The sequence below is a fragment of the Silurus meridionalis genome, chromosome 5, assembly GCF_014805685.1.
Source record: "Silurus meridionalis isolate SWU-2019-XX chromosome 5, ASM1480568v1, whole genome shotgun sequence".
NCBI classification, from domain to species: domain Eukaryota; kingdom Metazoa; phylum Chordata; class Actinopteri; order Siluriformes; family Siluridae; genus Silurus; species Silurus meridionalis.
The window spans coordinates 13,721,464-13,744,203 of NC_060888.1; the positions used below are offsets into that span (position 1 = coordinate 13,721,464).

General features: G+C 37.8%; 1 protein-coding gene across 8 annotated transcripts in view; it reads left to right on the forward strand.

The window, feature by feature from the left end:
• Positions 1–4,947: 4,947 nt before the first annotated feature.
• ablim3 (actin binding LIM protein family, member 3) overlaps positions 4,948–22,740 on the forward strand; it is a 54,856-nt gene continuing 37,063 nt past the window's right edge. For 4 of the 8 annotated variants that reach the window (XM_046849211.1, XM_046849212.1, XM_046849213.1 and 1 more), the window contains exons 1-2: positions 4,949–5,579; positions 15,379–15,516. In XM_046849211.1, coding sequence (XP_046705167.1) covers positions 5,573–5,579; positions 15,379–15,516 — 145 coding nt within the window. In that variant the 5' untranslated portion in view covers positions 4,949–5,572. Of the gene's footprint in view, positions 5,580–15,378; positions 15,517–22,740 lie in introns of all 8 variants that reach the window. The other 4 variants (XM_046849214.1, XM_046849216.1, XM_046849219.1 and 1 more) reach the window with 2 other exon arrangements.

Consider the following 22,740-nt stretch of genomic DNA (forward strand, 5'->3'; position numbering starts at 1 on the left):
GCTTCATTCAATCTATGCAGAAAGGGTTATTTACACACAAGCAACAGTGTTGTGTAGGAATTTTCTAGAATGATAGTAAGATATGCAAAACCATGGCTTGTACTGTAGCACTATAAACATGCAGAATCTGGCTCATACTAATCTATTAACAAGACTCAATACTTATTGTGTCACAGTTTTGTTTTTGGGAATCCAAAGTGAAAAGGGCAGGTGTGTTGATAGTTGTGTATGTGTGTGAGTGAAGTTCACTGTACTGTACTGAACTGTACTGAGTTTAACTGAGCCCATGGAGCTGACAATTTTTGGATAAATCCAAAATTAGCAGTCTATGTATATAGAGTATTTCACAAAAGTGAGTACACCCCTCACATTTCCAGCAACCATTTTAATATATCTTCTCAGGGGACAATAATATAGAAATGAAATGTATTTTATAGTCACTGTGCAGCAGTTATATACCAGTATAGATTTACTGTCCTCTAAAAATAACTCAACATACAACAATTATGGTCAAAATAACTGGCAACAAAAGTGAGTCCACCCTAAGTGATAATAGCTGTACATGGTTTAACCATGCAAAGCCACATCTATTTTCATCATGTTCATGTTATTGTCTGTTTGACAGGACCATACAAATTTGTGTATCTTGTATTAGAGCAGTTAAAATTTAGAACTTTAAGTACAATTCTCTCATACTGACCACTGGATGTTCAACATGGCTAAGAATTGTCTGAGGATTTAAGAATTGGAATTTTTGCTCTCCACAGAGATGGTCTGTGCTATAAGAAAATTGGTAACAATTAAATTCAATAAATTGTTATTTGTATAGCGCTTTTAACAATGAACATTGTCTCAAAGCACCTTTACACAGATAATGTGGTGATAAAGAATAAATAGGATGTTCTTTATGTGTAAGTTTGTCCCTTATAAACAAGCCAGTCTTGACTGTGGCAAGGAAAAACTCCCCAATATGGTATAAGAAAGAAACCTTGAGAGAAACCAGACTCAAAAAGGAACCCATCCTCATCTTGGTGGCACAGAATGTCCATTTATTACAGATACAGTGATGGTGATCAGATGCAAACTGTTGTAGTGAGTCTTTGTAGCAGACTGTTGACATTAACAACAGTACAAATCCAAATCTAAATCCTCAAAGCTAATGTTCCTACTCCATAATTTCTTAGATCCCCAGTTGCACAGTGTGGCCTCCAATCGAAGAGAACACCATCCAGAGGCAGGCCGGGATGAAGTGGGCATATCTGAGGAGAGGGGCAGGAACAGTGGTCACTGGAACCTCAGGAGCATGATTAACTTGACCGAGAGAGAGGGAAAGATAGAGAGATAGAAGAGGGGTGACAGGGAGAGAAGGATATGGATTATTATCTTGTATAAAAGTTGCAGTTGGGGACTCTGGCAACCTCGCTATGGCGACATAACTAAAAGGGAGAACCAGACGGTAACACAGACATGAGGGATCTCTGGGATGAGAGACAGCCCACCACACCACCGTCAACAAACCAGAGTGAATGTTTGAGAGTGAGGGGACGACAGAATACAAATATCCCAGTTCACAAAACACTCTATATCAGGGGTGGCCAACCAGTCAAGAGACCAAGAGCCACATTTTTTACTGTGTTACCGCAAAGAGCCACATCATACACATGGGCACACAAGAACATCACCCATTCCTTCCTCTCACACACACACAAACCTCTGCTCAGCCAGATTTATTGTAAATGTCACACACCAACATGATAATGACAGAAATTGACTCCTACAGTACTAAAACCACAGGCCAGTCATTTTCAACAATGAACATTGTGTGCACTGTCTCACACACACAAACTCTCAGTTCAACCAAGTCCACAAACAAAAATATAATCATTTACAATACCTTTTTTCTTTTACTATGCATGTTGCTTAGTGGGACTTCTGCCATTCCAGGTCAGAGTGCAACTGTGATTCAATAGCCATGTTAATGTCCCATATTCTGTGTTCAACAGTGTGGTGGGACAGTTGCACGTCTGATACCATGCGGTTTAGTTTGTTAGCTTTCGTCATTTTCAGAAGATTTCAACAATGTCAATTAGGCATTTTTTAATGAACTCCCCTTCATTGTATAGCTTTTTAGCTTGTGTAATGTTCCAAAGCAGTTAAAACTGTATCTGCTTTTCTGCCTGACTTTTCAAAGTGACCAACTTGTGCTTGTGAAGTTCAGTCCCTTTTGGAAATTCCTGCCATTTTGAGAGCGAACGTGACACAAATTGTTTACTTAAAATTTAAGTAAACAATTTGCATATCGAAGTTTGTGTTTGTGTGTTTTTTTAATGTGCGTTTTCGCTTCGCTTGAGTTCATTACGGTATTTTCGTCAAATGCGCATGTGCCGCAAAGTACCGCAAAGTTTCCTAGTAGGGCAAGATCATTTAAGTCTTTAAAATACCGTATTAATCTCAAGCGAAGCGGACACGCACAATAAAAAAAAACACAAACACAAATTTCGATATAAACGTTAGAGCCACATGAAACCAGGCAAAGAGTCACATTGCGGCTCGAGAGCCGCAGGTTGGCCACCCCTGCTCTATATCCATGACCCCTCAAGATCTGCTTCTTTACCTAAGAAAATCTACTGATAAAAGGCTCAACTAAATAAATGTTTTCAGCCTCAACTTGAACACTGAGACTGTTTCTGAGTCCTGAACACTGATTGGAAGACCGTTTCATAACTGTGGGGCTTTATCAGAGAAAGATCTGCCCCCTGCTGTAGTCTTCGTTATTTGAGGTACCAACAAAAAGAAAGATCATATTGGTAGAGAGGTTCACTCAGATACTGTGGCACGAGACCGTTAAGTGCTTTATACGTCAGTAGTAGTATTTTATAATCAATGCAAGATTCAAATGGGAGCCAGTGTATACTAATTAAAACAGCTGTGATGTGGTCATATTTTCTAGCTTTAGTAAGGATGATTGCTGCTGCATTCTGAAGTAACTGAAGCTTATTTATGCACTTACTTGAACACCCAGACAGTAAATCATTACAGTAGTCTAATCTAGATGAAACAATAGCATTAACTAATTTTTCTGCATCCTGTAACGACATCATATTTATAATTTTAGCAATATTTCTAAGGTGAAAGAAGGTGATCCTGGTAATATTATTTACATGAGCCTCAAAGGAAAGACTAGGGTCAATAATCACACCAAGGTCATTCACTCCTGTACACACTGAGACAGAAACACCATCCAGAGATACTACTTAATCGGAAAGTTTACTTCTAGCTGCGTGTGGTCCTAAAAAATGTACTTTCGTCTTAACTGAGTGAAGCAGAAGAAATTTATCAAGCATCTACTGTCTGATGTCCTTTACACACTCCTTAACATTGTTAAGCTGATCTCTCTCATCTGGCTTTTCTGAAATATACAGCTGTGTATCATCAGCATAGCAATGGAAGCGAATACCATGTTTATGTATAATTTCACCCAGAGGCAGCATATATAAAGAGAAAAGCAGTGGGCCTAAGACAGATCCTTGCGGAACACCAAACGTTACCTCAGAGAGTGTGGAAAACTCACATTACATTACATCAACAAACTGATAGCGATAGCGATTTACCACTTTAACTAGTGCTGTCTCTGTGCTATGATGAGGCCTAAATCCTGACTGATACATTTAAAAAATGTTATTCCTAAGTAGATGTGAGCATAACTGAACGGAAAAGCAGAAAGTTAGGTAACACCCTGAAACTGAGTTACAGTGGCCAGGGTCATACAGAGGTTTCCCAAGAAGGTTTCCACTGAGAAAAGGCCTTGTAAGGGTTGATCAAAGAGGTTGAGTCTTCCATGCTGTAAGTCAGGTGCAGAAGCTGGCTTCAAAAAACAGAAACAAAGAAAAATGTGTCTTGCCTACAGTCAAATATGGTGGTGTTAGCATAATGGTCTAGGGGTGTATGATTGCTGCTTGTAATGGGGAGCTGCGGATCATTGAAGGAAACATGGATTCCAACATGTTCTGTGACATTCTGAATCAGAACATGATGCCCTTCTTTCAGAAACAGTTTTCCAAAATAAAAACAACCCAAAACACACTGCCAAGATGACAACTGCCTTGTGGCCAAGTATGTCTCCAGACCTGAACCCTATTGAGCGCCTGTGGGGCATCCTCAAGAGGAATGTGGTGAAGTGCCATGTGTCTAACATCTGGCAGCTTCATGATGTCATTATGGAGTAGTGGAAGAGGATCCCAGCAACAACGTGTGCAGCTCTGGTGAATTCCATGCCCAGGAGGATTAAGGAAGTGCTAGATAACAATGGTGCTCACACAAAATATTGACATTTTGGACATAGTTTTGACATGTTAACTTAGGGTGTACTCACTTTTGTTGACAGTTATTTTGACAATAATGGCTATATGTTGAGTTATTTTTAGAGGACAGTAAATCTGTACTACTATACAAGCTGTACATTGGCTACTCTAAATATGTCTAAGTTTCATTTCTATATTATTCTCCCTTGAGAAGATATACTAAAGTGGTTGCCAAAATGTGAAGGTGTACTTACTTTTGTGAGTTACTGTTTACACACTGTGTGTGTGTGTGTGTGTGTGTGTGTGTGTGTGTGTGTGTGTGTGTGTGTGTAGTATATGTATACGTCTCACTTAATCCAGTGTATCATTAAACATGCTACTTTGACAATTAGACTTTTACATAACTTAGACTAGGTGTTGGTTTGCATCGTATCAGTCACTTTATGGAGCAAAATTGTGTATGACGCCACATATTAGCTTAAGACTGTTTTTTTTTTCTTTTTTTTTCTTGCTTGGTAGAGTTTATAGATTAAGCATAGGTATATCCAGCGATCTCGATTAATCCCAATCTGACAATAACATCATATGAGCATGCATGTACATATACACACATTACATACAGTTGTCTTGAAATGCATTAATGTATTTATTCGGGCATTGCAGGAGGGGGCGCTGGATATCTAAACGATGCTTGGGAGTGGTGAGCAAAAAAAAAAGAAAAAAAAAAAACACCCAACCCTTCTTTACATTGGTCTGCTCTTTCTGCACCATACACAGTCCGTGAATTCTGCACACACACACTGCCGTGGAAATACGCTGCACGCTCGCACGCCACAGCTCCGAGGTGCTGTGTGACGTCACCCGGGCCGAGATGAAGGCGAGCACTCCCAGCAGCATCTCCGACCAATGCGCTCCGTGCGAGGACTTTACTACGGCATGCGACCAGTGTGAATAACAGCATCATCCATTATTGGCGTGGAACGCAACCGGGTGTCATTGTATCTTAATTGTAGCCCTTTTGTTGCCTTTAAGTTCCAACTCAAGGCTGTCACTGGGAGAAGTGGCGAGCTGAGATCGCTTTAGTCAGCGCGGGGACAGCCCGGTGTTTCCGTTTCTTAAGGATTTGATGTCAGTTCACGGAGGCAATATCGATTGTCTTTTTTTAACCCTTAATCGAGGTTAATCCTATTTCGGGTGCTTTTGTCGAACTTCGACAGCAATATTGCTGAAACACTGCCTCGAATTTGTTGGATGTGAATTCTCTGTGCACAATGAGTGGTGAGTAGACGCCGGGTTCGTTCTGCAGTGTGATGGTTTACTGCAGTGTGATGAACTTTCTCTAAATTGAAACAAATACAGTTTATAAGCAGAGCCGAAAAAAAACCCTAATAATTATATGGGAAAAAAATAAGCACAGGCCATTAGTTGCTGTGGTTCACTCGATGACTTTTCCTCTCCGGTTTCATTCCCAGCATGTAATAGAACCCATACTTTTTCAGTTTAGTCTTTCTATTTTAGGGTCACGTGTGCTATATATGGGAGCCACCTATACTCAAAAAACTTCTGTAAAATTAATTATTGTCAGGTTAATAATCAGCTTACATCCTCTTATTGTTTAACTCAGTTTCACGAGTTAGTAATTATTGTGATACATTCAGCCAATATCAGTCGAGGTTTCCCTATTGAGTGTAATTTGTTTTATGTAAGATTTGTTTAAACAATATCACGTTATTTTTAAGGCTATTAAAATGTATATAGTGACTAATAATGTGGAAAAACCAAAGCATAAGCAGTTGAATGTTAAAGCACCAAGGAGTTGGTCATTTGAACATTTGAACCTGGATTTGCGACTTGTGAATTGTTATAATGACTTTTTCCTCATTAAAAAACTATGCTTCTTTTAGAGACATTCCAATTTAGTTGTCAGTTGCCTAAATGTAAGAACAAATTTGCCTTGAAATCCTGAAATTAGCTTTTTTTGTGTGTCTGCACTAAAGGAAGGTGTCGTCTCAAAAAAATGAATGACGCTGTTTTTAGCTTTCGCCTACATTGGCTGAAACTCGGTTTGCTTATGCACACATGTCACATGTCTGGCATTTCTATTATGAGCTGCTGAAGTCCATTCTTAGCTGATTAGGGCATTGCCTGACCTTTCACTTTCATAAGAGAATATGGTTTCTGGTTAAGCAGCAGCATATTTTAGCAAACCTGCCAAATTCAATCTGTTTAAGACATTTCACCTCTTAGCTAAAGTTGAGCCTGTCAGCAGCAAGCAGCTAAAAGAAAAGCCACTGTTCTCAGCATAAGATGGATAGCACAGGGGTGATATGTGAATCCTCTTGTTTGTGGCAAAAAGAGAAAAGAGAAATTCTAATAATTGAACAGCTTTGGTCCAGTGAACAGTAGACTGGTATATTGCTATTACTTTGAGGAACAAAAACTCGACTTATTAATTTCTGAGAACTGATCGTGATCACTGATTTTCTTACTAGCTAGTGTTATATAGAAAAACACAAATTAGTTTTTTAAAATGTACAGGACATGCAGACATCAAGGTTTCCACACTTAAAGCTAACAGCTTTTCTGTTTAACACTGATAATATAAAATTATTTTCTCTTTTTGACTGAGACATAATCGAAACATTAGGCAGTGCAGGTTAGTATTTATATTTTTTTCAGAGTTGCCTTAAAACCACAATTTCTTGGAGATACATTAAACTATGCTAAAATACTGCATAGTCTGTGCAAGGATTTATATATATATATATATATATATATATATATATATATATATATATATATATATATATATATATATATGCTGAGTGTCTGCTTGTTGGCAGGGACAGCCCTCCTCGCAGGGCCACAGCAAACGAACAGCACAGTTTTGTTCCTTCACAGACTCCTGGTCTGAGGCCTAAAAGGGAGGAGGAAAGAAATGCCTGGAGCATAACAGGTCGTGGGACGACCAAGGGTACCATGGGAACATACCCCGATTTGGGGTAGAGGAAGGCACTGGCCATGCCTGGAGTAAATTCCAGGAATGGGGGAGGGCCTGAAGATCCCATAATCTCTTGAGAGAGGAGATGGCCAAGAGGAACACAGTCTTGTGAGGAACCTTAAAGGTACCATGGTGTCATGTCTTACGCGCAATTCGCTAACCACTTCACAGAGGTTTTCTGCACTGCCACTGGGGCCCTCACCACAACAGATGTTTAGTCTGCGCCAAGGGTCTTCTCAGCTGATGGATTACAGCCTCCGCTTCCGCACCCTAGCAGCCACCAGCAGTTGGAACGAAACCTGCTCTCCTCAGGGCATACCGCCAAGGGTTAAACCCGGACATTAGGTTGGCCATGGCCATCTATGTCGACGCACTTGGATTAGAGGCTTTCATTCAGCGGTGCATCCACATTTCCCAGCAGCTGGTGGCTTGTCGGTCTCCAGAGACAGAACCTGCTCCTTCCCCCTCCATCTCTTCCATTTCGGAGCCCGAACCCATGCAGGTCAGATCCCATCAGCTGTTGAAGAGAGAGAGAGAGAGAGCGTCGCCTCGTGGCCGGAGCATGCCTGCATTGTGGTGATCATGGCCACTTCATTTCCCAGTGTCCAGCCAGACCCCCACGCCCTGCGGTGAGTACGGTCGACTTCACCTCTGAAATCTCCCATCTCTTTAAACTCCCAGTCACACTGGTAACCCCCACACTCTCCATTCTGGTCTCTGCCCTTGTTAATTCCGGCTCCGCGGGCAACTTCATCTCCTAGGATTGCCTAGACCAGCTCCAGCCGGGAGGAAGGGACGCAAGAGCTGGCCATCCAAACCATCCAAGGGAGACCCTTAGAGCGTGGCTGGGTGAAGTACTGTGCCCCGGTAGTCATCTTCCACGTTGGCCTGTTCCATCGCAAAGAGATCCGGTTTCTCGTTCTGGAGAATTCTACAGCAAGCATCATAAACACTCACCCAAGTGCTCAACAAACCCCTGTGACATCCTCGAGTGGAGCCCCCGGTGCAGAGAGCAGTGTGTGCATCACCTACCCCGTGCCCGGAAGGAAGGACATTCGTCCACGGGCCATGCCATCAGTCCCTGCTAAATTCGATTCATGAAGCCCCAGGTTCCAGCCACCCGGGGAGAAGACAAACTCTCCTCCTAACCGAAGCACCCAAGCATGCTACTGGTGGCCATTTCAAAGGACATTTACCCGATGTAAAGTTAGTCCCCCTGCCTATCCTGCAACGGCCGTGGTCACACCTGGGGATTGACTTTATTAACGATCTGCCCCGTTCGGACGGTAACACCAGTGTCTTAATAACCGTGGACCGCTACTCTATGGCCTGCAAGCTGGTCCCCCTCCGTGGCCTGCCCACAGCTCTAGAGACTGCCGAGGCATTGTTCCATCACGTCTTTTGGAACTTCGGCCTTCCCGAGGAAATCGTTTCCGACCGGGGACCCCAGTTCACATCCCATGAGTCACAGTCAATCTGTCCTTGGGATATCACCCTCAGACCAATGGACAGATGTAACGCAAAATACAGGAGCTCGGACGCTGCCTCCGGTTGTACTGCAACCAGGACAAAAAGAGCTGGAACCGTTTTCTCCCTTTTGCCGAGTACGCACAGAACTCCCTGTAGGACGCAACCGGCCTAAACTTTGTTCCAGTGCGTGCTGGGCTTCCAGCCACCTTTGTTTCCCTGGACGGACGAGCCCTCCAACGTTCCCATGGTGGACTACTGGTTCCGGGAAAGCGTGCGTGTGTGCACACTCTTATTCATTATTAATAAATCAGCACTGCACTTGCCAGAATAATTTTGAAAGGTAGACTGTATACAGTCAACCCCCGATAGTTCACAGTTCGGAGCTCGTGGGTTCTCATTTTGAACCTATCTAACAGCAAGTTGCAGACAGAATGTTCAGGAACGTTAGGAATTACATTTTAAACACTGTTTTCACTAACAAATTTTATAACAATTTTTAAAATACATTATTGTATCACAGTGACATAATGTCTAGATGAATTCACTAAGGTACCATAGGAAACCTGGTGGTAGAAACTATGTGGTGACCTGCACAGTACCCTGACCACATCCTCGCTGACCGTCTATGGGCTGAAGGGGAGTGCAGATTGAACCCCAGACGCTTCAGCTGACACCTCATAAAGACCTCATTATAAATGACAATAATACCTTCACACATTACTTTACATAAGACCTAGTGCCTGTTCTAGTTTACACATGCTCTAAATTAATGTTATTTTAGCCAATTAGGGAAAATGGATATAATATTGTAACTTGAATGTGCATTAAGATTAGTACTTTTAACCCTAATATTCTTATGATAAATGCTAAATCCTTTCTAGTGTTTTTGGAATATGTTTTTTCTATGAGAGAATTATATATCTGAACAAAAATGTTCTGTAGTTATACGTTTATTGTTCAACTTCCAGCCTTGTGCTTCCATTATATAGGTGAAACCAAACTGAAGTACTTGCTTCATCCTACTTTTATAATGTCCTTATGCTGCAGGGTCATTACTCATACAGGTGAATATATTTGGTTTTGAGATCAAAAGCTGAATATAAGGTGCTAGATCAGAGCCATAAGTTTCACATGTGAAAAATGCTAAGCTACTTAAAGAGCAGAGAGCTGTCAAGGTAAGTAAAGCGAGCCCTTTTTAGGTTAAAAAATAAGGGAATACATCAGAGACATTGCATAAGCATTGGACATATACCACAATTTGGAAAATCCTGAAAAATAAAGAAACCATAGTTATACTAACAGTTAGACGGCAAACAGGAAGACCAGTGAAACAACAGCAGTTGATGGCAGAACCATTATGAGAGCTCAAGAAAAACCTCAACAAGGCATGGCTAAGGGTATAACAAACCACTGTTAAATGAAGGTTTTTCAGAGCAGAAATATAGAGGCCATACCACAAAATGCAAGCCAGTCATTGAAAACAAGATTTGAATTTATAATTGTATAAAGTGTGGAATGTAGAAATACAGAAATGAGCCACAAATGTTCTGAAAGTAAGATAAACCTACCAAAGGACCTGCTAATGATCCAAAAATACAGGCTCATCAGTTAAGCATAAATGAGGTATAATTTTCATCTATAAAAGCATAAACAATATTACAAAGAATTTCTTGTACTTTAACTTGATCATGTAGCAAGAACTACCAACAGAACAAAGGACTTCAATGTGGGCCAAGTCAAGGGTTAGTGTGTGGGCCATGGTCTGGTCAAGTCAGTCATCAACGCTTTACCCAGTTGAGCTCCTTGTGAAAATAATTTGTAATTTGGAAAAACATTAAAAAGATTTTTTTACAGTTGGGTATGTCACTGGGTTGCAGGATTTTTTTTAGTTATTGCGGGTTGGAGGCAATAAAAATGTTTATTTTCATTTACTTTAAGATTACTTTAAATATTTAGATCTGTTTCTATACTTTGGCTCACTTAAAATTGGGTGGTCTGCCACCAAAATGCAATGTTCAGATATATTTTAACTCATCTAGATGTATGTGTGTGTGTGTGTGTGTGTGTGTGTGTGTGTGTGTGTATGTATGTATGTATGTATGTGTGTATGTATGTATATATATATATATATATATATATATATATATATATATATATATATATATATATATATATATATATATATATATATATATATATATATATATATATATATATACAGTATATATACAGTGAGGAAAATAAGTATTTGAACACCCTGCTATTTTAAAGTTTTCCAAATTAGAAATCATGGAGGGGTCTGAAATTGTCATCGTAGGTGCATGTCTACTGTGAGAGACATAATCCCAAAAAAACATCCAGAAATCTCAATATATGATTTTTAAACTATTTATTTGTATGATACAGCTGCAAATAAGTATTTGAACACCTGTCTATCAGCTAGAATTCTGACCCTCAAAGACCTGTTAGTCTGCCTTTAAAATGTCCACCTCCACTACATTTATTATCCTAAATTAGATGCACTTGTTTGAGGTCGTTAGCTGCATAAAGACACCTGTCCACCCCATACAATCAGTAGGAATCCAACTACTAACATGGCCAAGACCAAAGAGCTGTCCAAAGACACTAGATACAAAATTGTACACCTCCACAAGGCTGGAAAGGGCTACGGGGAAATTGCCAAGCAGCTTGGTGAAAAAAGGTCCACTGTTGGAGCAATCATTAGAAAATGGAAGAAGCTAAACATGACTGTCAATCTCCCTCGGACTGGGGCTCCATGCAAGATCTCACCGTGGGGTCTCAATGATCCTTAGGAAGGTGAGAAATCAGCCCAGAACTACACGGGAGGAGCTGGTCAATGACCTGAAAAGAGCTGGGACCACCGTTTCCAAAGTTACTGTTGGTAATACACTAAGACGTCATGGTTTGAAATCATGCATGGCACGGAAGGTTCCCCTGCTTAAACCAGCACATGTCCAGGCACGTCTTAAGTTTGCCAATGACCATTTGGATGATCCAGAGGAGTCATGGGAGAAAGTCATGTGGTCAGATGAGACCAAAATAGAACTTTTGGGTCATAATTCCACTAAACGTGTTTGGAGGAAGAAGAATGATGAGTACCATCCCAAGAACACCATCCCTACTGTGAAGCATGGGGGTGGTAGCATCATGCTTTGGGGGTGTTTTTCTGCACATGGGACAGGGTGACTGCACTGTATTAAGGAAAGGATGACCGGGGCCATGTATTGCGAGATCTTGGGGAACAACCTCCTTCCCTCAGTTAGAGCATTGAAGATGGGTCGAGGCTGGGTCTTCCAAAATGACAATGACCCGAATCACACAGCCAGGATAACCAAGGAGTGGCTCTGTAAGAAGCATATCAAGGTTCTGGTGTGGCCTAGCCAGTCTCCAGACCTAAACCCAATAGAGAATCTTTGGAGGGAGCTCAAACTCCGTGTTTCTCAGAGACAGGCCAGAAACCTGACTGATCTAGAGAAGATCTGTGTGGAGAAGTGGGACAAAATCCCTCCTGCTGTGTGTGCAAACCTGGTGAAAAACTACAGAAAACGTTTGACCTCTGTAATTGCAAACAAAGGCTACTGTACCAAATATTAACATTGACTTTCTCAGGTGTTCAAATACTTATTTGCAGCTGTATCATACAAAAAAATCATACATTGTGATTTCTGGATTTTTTTTTTTTTAGATTATGTCTCTCACAGTGGACATGCATCTACGATGACAATTTCAGACCCCTCCATAATTTCTAAGTGGGAGAACTTGCAATATAGCAGGGTGTTCAAATACTTATTTTCCTCACTGTATATATATATTCTAATTCTAATCAACACATTGTCTACTCTACATCTTTTAATCGAAAAACCTTCAGAGGGGACTGAATTTAACATAAATTATAAAAAGATTTTTAAATTTTCTAAATCATGTTTAGACTACAATGCCCAGAAGTCTATACTTTCTCAGGATTATTATGCAATAGGAAATGAGTATAGGAATTTGACTAGTACAGTATATGACTAATTGTACAAAATTATAATACATCACATTAGCTGTTGGGCAGCAAATAATATATTCATTTTAATCATTCTAGAACATATGCAAAAATAGTGAGAGGTATGTATATCAAATGTCTTCAAAATTAGGATAGCAAACATCTATGTATATTGCCAGTTTTTTGTTTAAAACTTTGTAATTTGCAAATTATTTAGAAGACACTGTAATGTGCATAGTTCTTTGATGAGACTGTGTTATGCACACACACTTAACTCTGCCTTGTTTACCAATCGCCCTCTTATAACTGGCTCTGTGTCTCTTCCACTCTCACACAATCCTCTGTGACTGTAATCTTCTTGGAGTCTTCTTAGTACAGAAATAGCCACAGTCGTTAAACCCAGTGGTTATCACCTTACACTTTGGGTCAGTAGTCAGTGGCCCTTTGCTAAATATTGCTCTTCATTGCTAAGGTTTTAAGCAAGCTGATCTGAAGTTTCATCATTTATAATTTCTTGAGTTCATGCTGAGGCTGCACATCTGAAAGAAGTGATCATAACTTGTCATACATTTCTTTCTATAGTATATATTTGTGATTCAAATTAACATTTTTATTGCATTTAGAATCTGCTTTTGTAATGGATAGCATTGGCAATACGACATCCCATTATTTAAACATACACATTAGATTAGATTAGTTTAGATTAGATCAGATTGAACTTTATTGTCATTGTGCAAGGTACATGTACAGAGCCAATGAAATGCAGTTAGCATCTAATCAGAAGTGCATAAGTGACCTATTTATAATAAACAACAGTAAGACAAATAGGGTATGAGGTCCATATATACAGGGATGAGGGTGATTAATGTACCTTCTGTACATTAATCACCCTCATCCCTGTATATATGTAAATATGTATATATGTATTCAAGTTATATATATATATATATATATATATATATATATGCAAGTATTGCAATAGTTTATACATTTTTATTATAATAATTTAGTAATTATTATTGCTGTTGCTTTGTGTGAGAAAGTAGGGGAGAGCTGGGAGAAGTGTTTTAAGCATAAGTAAAGTGTAAATTTTATTTAGCACATATTAATCATTGTGAAATGTTAATACTATTTGCAAACATGCAAGATAAGGTTTCAAACAATATAATATAGTAGAGCATGTTGGGTGGAGCAATACATTTTTGTGTCAAATCCATGTGATAGTAAGAATTACACACCCACATCGTCAGAGGTATTGCACTTAGCTTTAGTACTGTCACACTCTGGAAACATACCCAATAATGTAGGGTACATGATGGTGTATCATGTTCTCTGGGGCTGTCTCTAACATGATTTATTTTACTGTAGGATTTTAAGACCACTGTTTACACATAAACAGTGAAAAAGTGTTAATTAAGTCATTATTGACAGCAGAATAGAAATCTGATGTTATTATATATGTTATATGCCATCTTTAAAATAATTAACATAAACAGTAAAATTCTTTTGATAGGTTCCCCAGGTTCGATCCCCGGTCAGGGAACCAACCCCAGCCACTCTTAGTGCTGGTCCCAAGCCTGGATAAATGGAAAGGGTTGCGTTAGGAAGGACATCCAGTGTAAAAACATGTGCCAAATCAAACATGCGGATGGTCCGCTGTGGCGACCCCTAATGGGAGAAGCCGAAAAGAAAGTTTTTTAGTGAAATTCTTTTGATAAAAAATGTTGGAAATGATTGGCAGTGCAATCCCTAAAATGCAATTGGATATTGGTCTGATCACTTTGATTATAAGTGTGGCATTAGTACTTTTACTGTATCTCTTTTATGTTACAGAAAATGTATATAACATTTAGAGATAGAGAATGGCTCATTCCCGCTTCTGTTAATGCATGCAGTGTTTGTATGTATTTGACAAAAACATTGTCACAGTTGGGCCACATACAGAATGCAGAAAACAATGTGGGAAGGAATCCAGGTCCAGAGCCTGCCAGATAAATATTGCTAGTGTGGGCAGGAGTCTCTGTGGGAGCATAACCACATTAATGGGTCATTGTTCAGTGGCTTTTAACAGAGTCAGTGGAATGTAGTGTTTTTCAATAGGTGGAAAATGATCATAGCACATGTTTTGTTTTAGTAATGTCCTTTAGAGGTGTCTTGAGGACTGTGTGGTTCTTTATTTGATCACAGTGAATGTTATTTACCTAAAGTTGAACAGAAACATGCTGTATCAGTTTAGCATTTAGTGTGCTTCTGAAATTAGCACTTATTCCATGTTTGATTTGTATTCACATACAGCGGCTTATCAACAACTTTAATAAAAAATGTATGTACTTTTTTAACATAGTGAGTTCACAATAATTTATTCACCTGTTGGCAAAAGGTTCATGTTCATGTGTTGCATTTTAATAGAGTAGATGAAAAATAATCAGAAAGAAAGAGAGAGATTAGAGTTTTAACCTCAGGCTTAAAATCCCACATGCCATGTACAACCCAAGGTCTCAAAGACACATATGGATTTTTTTTTTAGTACCTGTGTTTCTTTAACCTTAACTACTGCTAGAAGTTACTAAGTGTGGCATCTCTTTTGTTCCCAACAGTACCTCATCAGCAAAGCTGTTATGGCAGCGAGTGCAGCCCTGGACCAATTCGCTGCATTCGCTGCAGAGAGGTGTGTAAAGGGGAGGTTGTGCGAGTGCAGAGCATCCACTTCCATGTCAAATGTTTCACCTGCCAAGGTAAGGAGTTGCTTTGCTATGCTAAGTGATGCAAAGAACTGATTTATTAAAACTGGTTTAGTTTAATACATGCAACTGCTGTCCTATTAACCTTTAACATGGTTTATCACCACATTATCTGTGTAAAGCTACTTTGAGACAATGTTCATTGTTAAGCACTATACAAATAAAAATTAATCGAATTGAATTAATAGTAATACATGGTGAAATTATTACTAAAAAATAATAATATGGAAGAAGTCATTTTCAACACAAATAAAATATAAATATCTATTTAAGAATACTCAAGGGTCCAGCTGATGGAAGGTTTGCTTTTAAACAGGATGTAAGGGAACATAACACAGCAACTAAAAACTAAAACAAACAAGTTTCATCTATTTTTTTTTTTTTTTACAGTGTTTGTTTATTTGTTTAATTTTAATAAAACTTAAAGGGCAAGTTTTGTTAGCTACAGGTATAACAGGTTATAATGTACTTGAACAGTATTCATTTTGCTATTACTGTCAATATGTTTAATCACTAGCTGTCTGTATTGGTATAAGAAAATACTATGCTTTAAATTGATCTGTTTACCTTTAGTGAGTGGAGGTTTAAATGCCCATTTATTCCTTGGCTGTGCTCTTGGGACTTCCTTAGTGTTTGTTTGTGTCTGTCTCCCAGGCTCTGAACCAGAGACCTGTTGAATGATGAGATCATCTGCTTTTGCATATTCCATGAATCATCATAGTGGTAGTTTTAGCCACTGCTTTATTTATTTATTTATTTATTTATTTATTTATTTATTTATTTATTTGTAAATATTGAAAACTGAATAATATGACCTGCAAATTACAGCACACTGACATTTTTGCAGTCTTTAAATTATCTAAAATAATTTCCAGTATAACTTATAGTTCATCTTAAATTTGATTAGGTAATAAACTGTCAAATTATAGTTGGGAGATTATAGATACTTTTATTGCATCTTTGTTAGATGTTTTGTATAGCTGGCATATAATCCAGTGTCGGTCTCCAAACTGCTTTTTCCACGCTGACATTGCATTTGAATGGTTGCTGTGGTAACTGTGTGAAGGGGCACCCTGGTTGTCAATTATTCTCAACAACATCAAACCAATAGGAACAACCAATAGGAACGTTCTATATCGAAACTTAGAAAAGAAGTGCAGAGATAGAGAGGAGGTTCATTGAGCAAAAGCAACAAAGGGGTGGAGGTTATATCACCTGTTTTTTTTTTTTTTTTTTTCATGAGATGTTGCCTTGGTTAATTTTACTCAGCAGTATTGTTCATCCTGTAGTTCTCTCCTACATTCTGTCCACCATTCCATTAACACTTAATACATAAAAAAAAATGTTTTCATAAACTGTATTTAATGAAACATATTTAATCTTTCTTGTATCAGATCCCAATCATTTACTAGTGAAACATATGACCATTTTCGAGCAGCGTTCACACAAACATTTACACTCTCATTCACACTTAGGGGCAATTTAGCAAATCCACCTATCTGTATGTTTTGGTAAAGAGGAAGGCTGAATGAATACATGGATGAAACTCCAAATAGACAGTAGGGCCTTTGGTGCTGTACATAAGCAATATTACACAAATGCATGACCTGGGCTTATATTATTGCAGTATTTATTACCATATTACATTTATTAATTGAATGTTGTATAGATCAGGATCAAGATGTACTAATGCTATTATTTATTTTCTAGGTGTTTGTTGCAATGTAATAAAATGTTGATGTGAAAATAAAGTGGATCTTCCACAGTTTTTTTAGAGCAGGGAGGGTGGCCTTGGGTGGATGCATGTCCCCTACACAATAGACTTTCAACAGGCAGATCTCTATGGACAGATTGTTCATGTCTCCCACTTTCAGTCATTCTTTGGTTATTCATTCATTTTGATGTGACTGATATTTCTTAATGTTGGTTGTCTTGTTCAGACTGAGCTTTTTTAACTAAGTGTGTGGGAGTCAACAGAACACACGAGAGTACATGAGCATAGCAAGTTTGTTTTTGTTGTTACTCATAGTAGACTTTGGTTAAGTGAGATCAGGTCCACAATGTCTGAGTACATTATTTTTTATTTGCATACAGACTAATTTCCAAAGAATAATAGGATTTTATGTATTACTGTTTCCAAAGACAAGCTAATAACATAATATATATAGATGAAGAAAGTGAGTCGACAATAATATAGCAAAAGGGCAGAAACTATATAGAAACTATATATATATATATATATATATATATATATATATATATATATATATATATATATATATATATATATATATATAAAAACTTTATGATGTTTGAGGTCAGAGGCTCCAACTGGTGAAAGCTGAAAGGAAGCCAACAGTAATTTAAATAACCGCTTACAACTCGGGTAAATACAACCAAACCATATACATAACATATCAAACATTGTGGTGGATGCACTTCAACAGCAGAAAACCATTGGCTTACTTTTTAGTCAGGCAATTTTAGGCAGAAGATACCTCAGTAATCTAGGCAATTGATGTTTTGAAAAATGCTCTATCTTCCAATGTCTGTGAGGTTTTCTTGTAACAAACACGAGGACATATAAGGCAGTTAGTATAGTGTCTGGGCAAAAAACCTGGACCACCACCTGGAATTAACTAAGCAAAACTGTGTAATACTGCAGTGGTTAATACATTTCAGCAGCAACAACTTATTTACCCTTAACTGATCCAGTGCGAAACCTCTCATTTCTTCAACAACCATGTCAGAAAACATATTCTTTACAGGCTTTAATTTCCTAGAAAGCATAAAAATTGGACTCTGGAGCAGTGTGAAAAAAAGTCATGTGGCCTGATTAATCCAGATTTATCCTGTTCCAGAGTGATTCAAACATCAGAGTAAGAAGAGACACAAATGAAGTACCCATCATGCCTTTGTGAATATCATACAAGCCTGTCTGAAAAGTGTTATGATCTGGGGTTGCTTCATTTAGACGAGTCTAGTTTCACTAATGTTATGTGCCCACAACTATAAGTTCAGCTGACTACCTGAATAGACTGAATGACCAGGTTTTTCCATCAATGTATTTATATTCTCTTCTGATGGCACAGGCATATTCCAAGATGACAATGTCAGGGTTCATAGGGCTCAAATTGTGAAAAAGAGCATGACACAACAGGGAGCACAAGACCATTTTCACACATGGATTGGCCACCACAGAGTTCAGCCCTTAACAGCATTGAGAATCCTTAGGACGTGCTGGAGAAGACTTTATACAGTGGACTGGCTCTTCCATCATCAACATAAAATCTTCCATAAGCTTATCAGAACCATGTCATCATGGTGAATGTGTGCTATTATCAAAACAAAAGGCAGTCCAATTAAATATTAGAGTGTGTGAGTTTTTATTTTTATTTAATTTTTTATTTACAGGCAGTGCATGTATATTGAAAAAAGTACATGTTAAAGGTGTGTGATAACAAGTTGTTTAGTCAAATTGGTGATCAGGTGCAGACATGGAGACCATGCCACAAGTTAATGTTTTATATACCTGTACTGTATATATAATTGATAACATCTTTTTACTTCCTTTATCATGGAACTGTTTTTAAAGTTTTATGCAATGTATCATGTATTTTCAGTACTTGTACAGGCTTGTACAGTGGGCACAATTAACCTCACTCATATAGGGCTTTATTGTGGCCAAACATCTGTTTAGTTAAAATTTATTTCTCATTGCATTGTGAAATGTTATAACTTTCACTGCATAGCCAGGTGTTCCACTGAGTGTTCAATGATGTATCTTCACAAATATTTTTTAAGATCTTTCTTAGATTTGCTCTTATATGTTTTATGCTTGATGTCAATAGATTGCTACACACTGCTAATTCACACCTTTATTTACACCAGGCACAAAGCAGCTAGTCAAAATTTTAGGAACGTTTAAATAATAATAGCAAGAATTCAAGCAGAATTTTAATTCATTTTTGTGCACCTTGTTGCATCTATTTTGTATTCTTCAGCATTAGAAGAATCCTGTGAGTTCATATTTATTTCTTATTTATTTTTTCATGAAAAGACAGTGATTATAAAAGTTTCACAAGCATGGCTGAATAAACCTACTCACTAGTTTAACCCCCCTCCATTTTCCCCCAACAATATAGTTATGCAGTGGTACAGTAATTAAGTAATGCTGTTGCCTTATATGTCCTGTCCTACACTGCATTTTGCATGTTCTCACAATGTCAGAATGGTTTTCACCAGGTTCTGATGTTTCATTTGTGTAATTCTACAAACTAGGAACGTAATAGGCCCAACATTATTCAGCTGTCCTACACTTTTGTGCTTTTATTCTGGAATTTTCAGCAGGAAGCATTTGTGCGTAACTAAGTTTGACAAATTGTGATGTTTAATTCATTAAAATGGAATAATATGTTTGTCAAGCAGTTGATTTTCCTGTTGGACTGACTGCAATATGAGTAGGCATTATCTTTAGGGCAGAGAGTATGAGCACATGAATATATGAGGGAATGCAAATAGGATTTCGAGATGTTAAAAAATTATGTTTTCATTAGACTTCTGCTCTTTCTGTTCTTTTCTTCCTTATCTCTCTAATCCACCATTTATTCCCCTAATTATCTATGCTTCTTTATTCTTTACATTAAAAGCACTGTATTAAAAGCAATTACCCTTCCATGAATTAGAATTTTAATCAGATGGGTATTAATCACTGTGATTTGCTTCTTATTTAAAACCATTAAGGTAGTTAGAAGTGTAAAAGACTTTTAAACGTGTGGTTACAGTAGTAATGTATTAGCCCACTGTTGTATTTGGAATCAAAAATGAAAAGAGGGATATAAAAAAGTAGCTTTATAAACTAATTTAAGGAAAAATTGACTAAAAACACTGAGTGGAAAATGCTGCATTAACATTCTCTTTCTGTGTCCTATCCAGACCCTGTATTTTATCATTTATCACTAACCTCTCTTTAAACCACCAGCAAGCAGATTGATTTTCTTGGCGTACTTTTACGATTTTCCATCTGCACTTTACCATGATATATGATTTGGTACAAAGTGGTTGGACTTTTCTGTCTTCTTCTAGTTAATAAACAGTTGTTCAAAGGCAAGCATAAACTGTAACATTTTCATATGTGCCACATTACAAAGAATTTTTTGGCTTCATACAACTTTAATTTCACTCTGCACATAGTCTGTATTTTATCAGTCTAGAAATGAGAGCCGGTAGTTTGTGTGGTTAGACTGAAGCTTTAACTGGGTTTATATGGAGCCATAGTGGTGGGGTGATTGTGTTTCTGTTGGTAAAAACTATTCTGACATGCTGTTCTAATGACATGTATCGGCATTTACTTTCTCGTTTCCATGCCTTGAAGGTTTTTCAGTGGCTTAATAATAAATGTGTATTTTTTAGTATGTATTTATGTGTCAGAAAATGTTTGCTCTACATACAATATATTTATACACACATACACATGTATGGACTATATACACATATAGTACATACAGTCAGGTCGATAAATATTTTGACAGGGACACAAGTTAAGTCTTGTGCACCACTAATTTGAAACAGCGGGTTTACAATGAGCCATTAAAATTGGAGTGTCGACTTTCAAATTTAATTCAAAGGGTTTTTTTCATAGCTCAATTGTAATTGGACAAACTAACAAAATTTAAAGGATTATAAGGATTATTTTATACTCTCTCTCTCTCTCTCTCTCTCTCTCTCTCTCTCTCTCTCTCTCTCTCTCTCTCTCTCTCTCTTTCTCTGTCTATCCCTCTTTCTCTCTTAATTTGATTCACTGTTTCTCAGTTTTACAGCTATTATACATCTTTACCTTTCTCATTATCTCATACACTTTTTACACAATGTGGAACTATCTGCATGTGCACAATATAGGACTAGCTTCAAACTGTGGATAGCCTCCATTTATCTGCTTCAACCTTGGTAAGAGCATTTTTATGCTTTACACTAGGTTACAGATTTAAAACAACATTTTTAGATGTTATTGTGTTTAGATTGCCTGAAAATGTAAGGTGTTAGGTTAGGTTTCTATTTTTAATTCATAAAAAAACACACTAAAAAAGAAGAAGATACAGTAATAATCATATAAAAATACAATCAAAAATAATTAAAGCTTCATAATGATATAAAAGTAAAAAAAAATCATTAAAATGTCATATGTGATTCATTTAGATTATAAGCAGGATGAAAAAACAAGAAAAACTATTTAGCAAAATTAAACATATGTGGCATTCACACATGGTACTATTGGTGACTTCTCTGTAGCCTAGGCCTTCTCTTATTCTGTTCTTAACTAGTCAAGTAGCTATCTGTAGCCCTAGATATGTTTTTTCATTTCTTAGCGTTGATTGAGTTAGCGAGGAATGGATGAATCCAGCAGATAGTTTGCTCTTTATGTGTGTGTGTGTGTGTGTGTGTGTGTGTGTTTGTGTGTGCGTGAATAAAAAGCTATATGTTTGTAAAATTAGCACTTGAGCATTATAAACCTAGGACAATGAATGCAACTTATAGATAAGATTTATCTCCTACAATAGACTGCACAAACTTGAAGAATCTTAATTAGCTAGTATTGAGGAGGTTCTGCTTATATATATTCTATTTATATCATTTTGACCTTTGCGTGAGCATTTGGCCCTTTTTTCAGGATTGTTCTATTTTGAAAACAGACAGTAATGTTGTTCATGTAGCATGAGGACAGGAACGTCTCTTGGTGAAATATGCAGAATGCTTTCTTTTTCTCCGACTTGTCTGGCACTGTGGTGGAGGGGGGATATGAACAGGATGGGAGCTTCCAGTAGCTATGGCAACATGTTCTTGTCCAATCATTAAGGCCATGCAGTGGTTGCTGGGGAGAAATTCTCCCATAGTTGAGGGACTTTGCTGCATGATAGCATCAATGTGGTAGACACAGAATTCCCTTTGCGTATGCTGTTTTGTGAGGTATTGAGACGCATCAGTCTTAACTGCTCATTTTACAGTGTCTATGAAAAAGAAAAATGTCAGCTATTTCAATAATGTCTATGGTGATGTATGCCATTTAATCTAATCAATACTGAGGAGTTCCCTTTCTTAAATAGTCTTCAGTCTCATATCTGCTTTTTGAAATTGAATAGAACTTGAGGTCTTGTTTGTTGAAACAAAATGAACAAAGCAGTTAGTCAGCATCTCTTAGTGATTCAGGTCAGGTTAACTAGT